At 33.4% G+C, this 9,286-nt stretch overlaps 1 protein-coding gene across 1 annotated transcript in view; it reads right to left on the reverse strand.

The window, feature by feature from the left end:
• Positions 1-9,060, reverse strand: part of LOC132705354 (glutaredoxin domain-containing cysteine-rich protein CG12206-like) — an 85,958-nt gene extending 76,898 nt beyond the window's left edge. The window contains exon 1 of the mRNA XM_060675893.1: positions 8,726-9,060. Within this exon, the coding sequence (XP_060531876.1) occupies positions 8,726-8,732 (7 nt within the window). The 5' untranslated portion in view covers positions 8,733-9,060. The remainder of the gene's footprint in view (positions 1-8,725) is intronic.
• Positions 9,061-9,286: the final 226 nt, after the last annotated feature.

Consider the following 9,286-nt stretch of genomic DNA (forward strand, 5'->3'; position numbering starts at 1 on the left):
TTGTTCAGGCAAACTGAGAATAAATCACTTGATAGCAGTTAAATCGGTCGCCATTTTGAACAGTAATGCCAACTGCTATACATAAAAAAAAACACTCATTATAATGAAATGATCTACTCTTTTCCTTTGAATTTTAGAGAAGATATAATTTTGCACATAATAATAAAAAAAAAAACTGGTTTTCGTATTCCCTGTTTAAATCACATTAATAGGTAAATTCTCATCAAAATTCCGAATTCACCTCAAACGATAAACACGATTCCAAGAAACTACACACAATCGTTAAACGAAATGACTATAAATCCGTTTAAAGCGCGTCATCTCCGTAATGAGCAAATTATATAATATTCTAAGAAAACAATTATTGTTGCAAAACCTTTTAACGGCATCATTTATCAACAATCTGATTAATTACACAACCGTTCCCTAGTGATTTCTAAACCGGAATGAATCCAAAATGCGCAACAAACTAACCAAATGAAATCTCTCTCAGATTCGCATGCCATAATAAAAGCATGCCGTTTCCGAGTTGATTAGTAATATTGGTAACTCACCCTCGATCAATTACAAGAATTGGCTGGCTGACGTCACACAAAATGAAAAGGAATAAATATTGATTATTTAAAACATATAATTAATTATTTAAGTTAAAAATTACGTTTTTGTGAAGTTCAGTACTCGTGAGAACTGCGAGAGCACGGCCAATTGAACGTAAAACTTTACCGTTTGTTGCAAATTATAAAGGATTTACTTGATTTGCTCGAAAAGTAGTTTTACATAAAAAACATGTCAATTTTATCTACAAATTTTTGTAGGTGGCTCCTTCAGTTTAGATAGCGAAGCCTTATGAAGCGGCTAGTGTTGGGACTAGTCAATTGGTGGTGGTCATGGACCATCAATTGACCACTTCATAATTGACCAGTCAGATGACCACTTTGTAATTGACTATTCAAAAAATGTTTTAAGTAACATCTTGCAATTATAGAGTGTTGTCTATCATTACTTAATAATAACAAATTATTATGAGTTTGTGATTTCCAATTTACCTATAACCCTCTTCAAGGAATATCCGAATACGATACTTAGCGATTCGGGGAATCCCAATAATAATATCGACTCCATATGGTTCCCAGAACAATAAAAAGTTCAGATTTTCACGAAATTATATATTTTTACATAACAATTGTTTCGACAACACCGTGTCTTTATCAAATGTAAGATTTACAAACTACCTACTACTTTATATACCGAAAAAGGACAATAAAATAAAAAATAATGTTGGGAGAATTTAAGTTCAATAAAGGAGAAGTATAGTATCTTTCATAACAAAACCCCAAATAATTAAATTCTAAGCAAAGTACGGACCTGTTCGGCCATATTTCATTCTTACAGCTTGCCCGGGTGTTTCCTTAATTCGTATCAGTTAGTCACTTTCTTGTATCTCTGAACATACTTTATTTAAATCTATTTGATCGTTAAGCAAGTCATTTGAATGTCTCATTTTGTTAATCTCCATGGCTTCCAATAAATTTAATTTTCTACTTTTTGTGGCTATATGTAAAATATCAAAATTGTCGTCAAAAATGTGTTTTTCTGTGGTTAAATGTGTAGCATAATTAGAATCTAGACATTTGTTTTTTTTTAAACGCTCTTTCATGTTCGTTAATGCGTTTTTTGGAGGATCTACCTGTTTGTCCAATATAAATTTTAGGACACGATCCGGATTTCAACCTGTAGACACCTGATTTTCAAGATTTTGGACATTTCGTTTTATTGTTTTTAAAAATTTTCCTATTGTGTTCTTATTTCTGAAAGCTATTTTTAAACCACATTTTGATAAATGTTTTGAAACTTTTTCACTAGGTTCTCCTATGTATGTAATTGTTTTAAATTGTTTTAAAGTGAAATCAGCCATTTTGTGTGTATAAGGGTGATTTGAGCTGTTGTGTATGACTGTGTCCGTGTGTGAAGGTTTATGGTAAATGGAAAAATCTAATTTGTTTTGCGTTTTCGTAATAGTTAAGTCTAAAAAATTAATAGAGTTATCCTGTTCAATCTCGATAGTGAATTTTATACGATTATGTAATGAGTTAATCTAATTTAAAAAAGAATTCAATTGTCTGTCCGTTTCAACAAAGCAAGCAAAGACATCATCCACGTATCACCAGAGAAAACTTTTACTTAAAGGATGTTAAATGTTAAATGTTATTCTGTTTATTATGTTAAAATTAAATTTAAAATAATTTTGGTCTGAATGGGTTAATCTGTTTCCGACTTAGGGTAAAATCTACTAAATCTATCACATCCATAGGTGGAATACTGGGAAATAAGTTTTGTACATCAAAAGACAATAGTGTTGCGTTAGAAGGGATTTTGATATCTTTAATTTTGTTACAACAAAGAACTTAATACCATTAATAAAATTGCACTCACTAACGGCTACAATCCGTCCATTATCGATAAAATTATAAATAAAAAACAACTCCAGACAACAGTGAACTCTATTTATCCGGAACCTAATACAGAACACGAACAATTTAAAACAATTACATACATAGAAGAATCCAGTGACAAAATTTCAAAACATTTGTGAAAATGTGGTTTAAAAATAGCTTTCAGAACTAACAACACAATAGGTGTCTACAGGTTGAAATCCGGAACGTGTCCTAAAATTTATATTGGACAAACAGGTAGATAATTCCAGAAACGCATTAACGAACATAAAAGAGCGTTTAAAAACAATAGCCTAGATTCTAATTATGCTACACCCTTAAACACGGAAAAACACATTTTTCACGACAATTTTGATATTTTACATACAGCCACAAAAAGTAGAAAATTAAATTTATTTTAAGCCATGGAGGTTAACAAAATGAGGCATTCAAATGTATTGCTCAACGATCAATTAGATTTAAATACCTCTCCTTTATTGAACTTAAATTCTCACAACATTAATTAAGGTTTTATTGTCATTTTTCGGTATATATAGTAGCAGGTAGTTTCTAAATATTACATTTGATAAAGACACGAAACAATTGTTATGTAAAAATATATAATTTCGTGAAAATCTGGAATTTTAGTTCTTATTTATTTTGTTAAATGCATTTTCATCAAGTAAAAGCCACCTCAGTTCAAATATAAATTTCATGGCATTTTAAAGATTATTTCGGTCACTTGATAAGTCAGAAGTAAGAGATCTTGGTCCAGTTAGGGACCCATTTTACTTTTTAAATATACCCATAATAGAGTCTAATGGGGTTAAATCTGCAGACAGTGGAGGCCATTCGATCTAAACGATGACTTACATTTTCTTGTTAAATGTTATGGATGAACCTCACCACTGGTGAACACACGACAAACGTCAACAAAAATTTCGAAGTAGCTAGATTATGGTTTGCTTTAAAAATAAATTGACGTGTTTCAGGATGTTGGACAAAACATTAAAAACTGAAAAAAAGTTGGTTCATGCAACGTATTAAATCGGATATCTCAATACCGAAAGGTAGATCAAAGACCTTTAAAACGCGCCCTCATTATAGCCTAATGTTCTACCCTTGGAAGACAAAATCTACGTGGGTCAGCGTTTTTAATTTTTATCAGTGAAATATCGACTGGGGGAAAAACATTTTCATTACACACATCGTTTAATCTGCCGATATTTGGGCGGTAATTGAGAACATTAATAAAGTCCTACAAAATCAAGCGGTTTCACATGAAGAATCTCCAAACTGGAAATTGATTGGTGCTGTTAATTGCAGTGCAGTAAATTGAACATTTTGCTGCTACACTATGGTGTATTTTGCAACTGTTCAATAAATACTTGCTGCCTGCACTTTATTTGAATTACATTTTTCAAGACTTTACCGTCTTAATGTGAGGATTATTTAACGGCGATCGTATACCGCGCGTTTTTTGAAAGAGAAGGTGCTCGCGCCTTCTTACTGCCATTTAATAGCCTTGGCATCGACGGCATAGGTATATATGCGTAAACGTTAATCAAGTACCTACGATTGTGAGTAAACAATGCCAGCAAGTCTTGTAACGGTTTGCAGATACTCGAGATTGTTGCGCAAAACAATTTTTAACCACGACTCGTTTTCTTTATGGCTACGTGCTTGGAATGCAAATAATGATAATTTCTCAATAAAGCCGTAATCGGATTCGTGATAATAAAAGTTTCCGTAGGTCAGTAACGTACTGAAAAATAACGGCCATTTTACTATCGAAACGACGTAGCTTGGAGCCTAGCCGGCGTAACTTATGGAGTATAGTACTTTCGCAGATAAATTGTTTTGTTTTGGGTAATGTGCGTATTAGCGAGTTTTTGTTTGGCTCGGAGTGTTCCATCAAAGCAAACTGTAAAAACTGTTAATAATTCTTTACTTAATGTATCTTGGATAAAGGATATTATTAACAATGAATTGTTGAATGAAAAAAAAAACATCTAGCGATTTTCAATCTCACCCGTCTGCACAAAAGTTTAGAAAATTTGATAAGAAAAAAAATATATTCCCTTTGTTGCTACTTTGGATAAACTGTGGAGGATGCTAGAGTTATTTGTATAATTTGATTTGATTACCGCAAAATAGACAAAAAGTAAGTGATAATGGAATGGCACAGGTTGCGAATTTGCAGATTGAATTACCTTCAGGAAATTAAACATTATATATCTAAAAACGGATGTATAATTTACATAAATGAAACTTGGTTCGATACACACAATATAATATCCAAAGAGTGGGTTGATTCCAGTAAAACCTGTCATACAAAAGTACCTTCAAATAAATGAAAACGCAACATCATATTTCACGCTGAAAGATTTCGGATTGTATGCTGTTGCCTGCGAACTATCATGAAAATACAAGTGCCGAACTTTTGAAAACTGCTTTTAAAATTATTTTTTAACAAATATTCCGGATAATAGTGTCATTTATCAAGTACAAAAACAAGAACATTTACATTTTATACTGTATACCAATTATTACACTGCAAAAAAGCTGTAAATAGTTCTTATTTTGATTTAAGCAATAACTTAAACTAGTCCACTAAGTATTTTTTTTGTGACATTTTGTGCTTTGCTTTTACTGGACAGCAGCGTCTGTGTGTAAGAAAGACTTGTTTATTAATAAATAATAAATAAATTGAATTATACTCATTTTGCTTTCAATTGCAGGAATGGGCAACTGTTGGAAGTATTAAATTAAACCCCACAGAAGATTTGAGGCACCAAATAAAATCAAATGTGTTTTAACATTTGCTTAAAGAATTAAATAGAAGTAATTAATTTCAATGACGACTCTGAGAGTAAAACAAGATTAGCTTTTGAATATAAGCGTAGTAATTTATGTAATTATTAATAATTTGAATACAATGTGCCCAAGATAAGGTTGGTATATCGTGGGGATATTAGAAACCATAAGAGATACAAAGATGAAATTAGAAAAACGGTGCAAATTTTAAACGTTAATACCGTTCTGTTGAGGAAACTCTAATAGATATCGTTGAAAGAGTTTAAGTCCGACGTATTGTTCCGGCAAAATAAAAAAATAAACCTATCTTCGGAAGTAAAGGGAACTTTTTAGTTTTCTCAACAGCACGTTATTGATCTTTAAATTTTACAAATTTTTCTAATTCTCGTGGTTAGCAATATTCCCATGATAGTCATGCTTGTCTAGGACATACATCTAGTGTCGCCGTATTTTCTATGAGTACTAATGCCAGTTGCTTATACCAAAATAAACATAATGTAATATTAAATGAAACACCTAAAAAATCCACCTCTGATGCTTCTACAATACCTACTGATTAGGTTTTTTATTGCCGTCCGTCGGCAATTTACATTTACCTTGATAAGACATGGTTTGATACTTATTCCACACCAACAGAAAGAAAAAGGTAACAATCTTATATTCCGCCTGGGCTCGAAATACTTTGTGGCTTAGCTGTAAAACATTAAAGACCCATTCGTCGGCTAGCATGGTTCAAGGATTATCGTCCACCAAAGATTCTTTAGAATAGCGTGATAGTGACGGACAAAGGATACAGTTTTCAACTACATAAGGTTAAATGATGCAAAGTTGGAAATTCAATTCTTTCAATTTTTAATAAAGGTATAAAAACGTGAGCTTTTGGAAGTTTAAGTTTCAGTGTAAAAAAGTATATTTGTGACGTCCAGTGTTGCGCCTATCATTCATATTGTAGTGTCACACTAGAATTAAATATCGTTCACAATTTTTTTCTCCCACTTTAAGTGTCAGTGTTGTAGATTATATAATTAATATCTTAAAACTTGTGTTGATATATTTTAGCATTTTATAAAATTAATTATAAACCTTTTTTGCCAGTATGATTCCTTTCTTTCCACAGTCCGACCTTGCATTATATCTTTTTACATTGCTCATTATTGCCAAGCTTTTTTCTACACAATGGGACTGGTACAAGTAGTTTTAAGCATTCAATAAACCAAACCCATTTATCTGTGAAAGCACCATAGTGCGATTATTCAAAATTTTCATATAAAAGTATGGTCTGTCCCAAAATATTATCGTCTGGACTATTGACGGCAATTATTGAAAAAACCTGAAGCCGGGCATAAAACACATGACCAGTCGGTATTTTATAACAAAGCTTTAGAGTCGCACTTTTAAAAAACATAAAGATTAAATATTACATTACGTCTTTTTGAGTACGCTAGTACTAATGGAAAATACGCTGACATAACAGAAAAATTAGTGATATACTCGGAAGCATCAGACATCTACCTTTTCTTGTCTTGTCTGTTATCTATGACGGGGGCGGGGGGGTGCGTTAAAAGCCAAGACCGGATACTCTGACACACACTATACTTAGTTTTTACGACTACCGAGACCACCTGATTTGCACATATGATATGGAGCACATAGAAAAAATGCCAATGAGAGAAAAGTTCGGTCTGCTCTGACGAAATTATGATGTAAATTCGCTGTGGTTAATGCACACAATTTCCAAAAACGGAAGAGTCATTTTTATGAGGGAGGAATTATTAATGTGAGGTTTGGTCTAAGCCTAGGAGCTATTCGGGTCGCAAATTAACGTAGATAATGTGAAGGCCTTTATTAAGGACGTATAATTTAACAAAACTCTTATGTTATGATAGGTAAATGTTTCTATAGGCAAATTGGTAGATGTGTTACTTGGTTTGGATGCGAAACTAATTTGTTCACACGATTTATAAGATTAATAAGTGAGCACGTATGCGGCAATCCATCATCCACCCAAATTCTGATATTGTCCTAATAATAATGATTAATGATAGGTGTGAAATATAGTTCAGGTAATTATTTATTAAAACATTAAAATAAAAACAATTACTTAAGATTGTTCGTGTTTAAAAATTAATAAATAAATAAGATAAGCTACTCCTCCTATGAATTCTTTAGTATTAACAGGCAATTACTCCTACCTAACCTAGGTTAATTGATAAACAGGTGCTTTCATTGTGGGTGAAACAAGGAAATATTTATAATTGGCTAATATTTAGCGAATATTTGCGTCATCGGTGACTTAGTGGTCTATTTCAAGGGTTAATATTGTTGTGTTTTATTTAGGTAGGATATTTTCTCTGTCAAGGATAACTTTATTTAAGTACGCCGGGCACAGATATGACATAAGTACATCTGATAGCAAAAATTATTTATAACTTTTATGTAGCATCTAAATCTGCAATAAAATTTAGAGTATTCCAAAACTTTTTGTGTACGAGAGTCAAAAGTAAGCGAGAGCTAACAAAAAGGGGCCGACCTTTACTCAATAAATTTTATTAACTGAGATCCCATTTTTAAGTTGCTACGAGATACGGGATTTGTATGCTTCCATTAAAATAAGCCGAAAGCTGTGGAAAAAATACGTCCTTCAAGAATACGCTGATAGTGTACATTTATACGTAATTTATTTGCGACGAAACAAGCAAAATGTCAAGAATCGGCCATAATTTCTATTTGTGCGCAGCTTCTCATCGGTAAAATATTCTAGGTAGGTCTTCATGTGCGTTTGGGAATCTTTAAAAGGGGGAGGGCCACATCGCATCAATCTGAAGTCGGTACTCGTTAAATTATTCTGTGTTTAGATTGGGGAATCAAATTTTTCAGCATATGAGCAATAAACAAATTTTCAATATTAATTTGGAAAAGATAATTGTTGTGATTTCGGTTACCGCACAGGTGGGTGATTAATGAGAATCAATGTTAGATCGTTTAAGATTTAAAAAATATTGAAGATATCTTAGAAAGTATTGGGATCAAGTGTAGGGAAACCTGAGAAAACGAAAATATCTGGTGTTTCATTTAAAATAAGGAAGTTAAGTGGCGTGAGAGACTTATGAGATACATTGTATAATGATAAATGTTTTCAGTGGATCATGTATGTAATTAAAATTTTTCGAATATATCAATCATTATGGAGAGGTAAAAGAATTGCATAGTAGTGGGACATCCTGTATACGTGCGCGCAATTAGAGTTGAAAATCTTTTTTCTTCCTACTTCAAAATTTGGTCTTGAGTAGAAGTGTCTTTTTCCAAATACCCGTTTTTATTTTCTATTCTTCTATACGCTAAAGGCCGCGATCCAATCAAAAATTTCAATGAATCATATTCCTCGCCAGACGCTGTGTTCTAAATTTTATCTCCACGTGAAAAACCCGATTCACAAAAGCGAGCCCGTAAACAAATACTGTCGGCGACAAAATTACCTTTCATTTGTGCGAAATAAATCCGAAAATCATCAATTAGGACCGATCCACCATGGTTCGAACCGGACGCCCGTTAGTCCGGCGACAGATGTCAGGCGAGTAAAATGCACGAACAAAAAATGCTGGCCGATCTTTTCCACAAGCGCCGGCTGTCCAAGTTTTGATTCACGAGGAGCACAAACCGAACCAAAAATCGGCAGTTATTTCTCAAAATGTATGGGACTCAGTCGTACGGTGTACCCGTTTACATTCGACGCTCGAAAAAGAAGCCGCTTAACGGTGTTCGCGTACGATGGTCAAGTCGTAACTATCTGGTCGGGTGAGACCGCACAGAAAACGGCCAAGACGTTGTGCCACTTGCCCGATCGTTGTAATCTCCAACAGGTAGGTCCGTAGACGCTTTCACGGTGACATTGGGCCGTCTCAGGTATACTCTCTCCTCGGTAAGTCTTCAGGCCAAATGCCTATTATCAACTCGCCTCGAAGGTAGGAACCATTGTGACTACGTGCCCCGAGTTTGTTTATCTTTTCGAAACCTTTCGCCGTGAATGACGAAGACGT

The sequence above is a fragment of the Cylas formicarius genome, unplaced genomic scaffold (genome assembly GCF_029955315.1).
Source record: "Cylas formicarius isolate icCylForm1 unplaced genomic scaffold, icCylForm1.1 PGA_scaffold_7__23_contigs__length_41026272, whole genome shotgun sequence".
Classification (NCBI taxonomy): domain Eukaryota; kingdom Metazoa; phylum Arthropoda; class Insecta; order Coleoptera; family Brentidae; genus Cylas; species Cylas formicarius.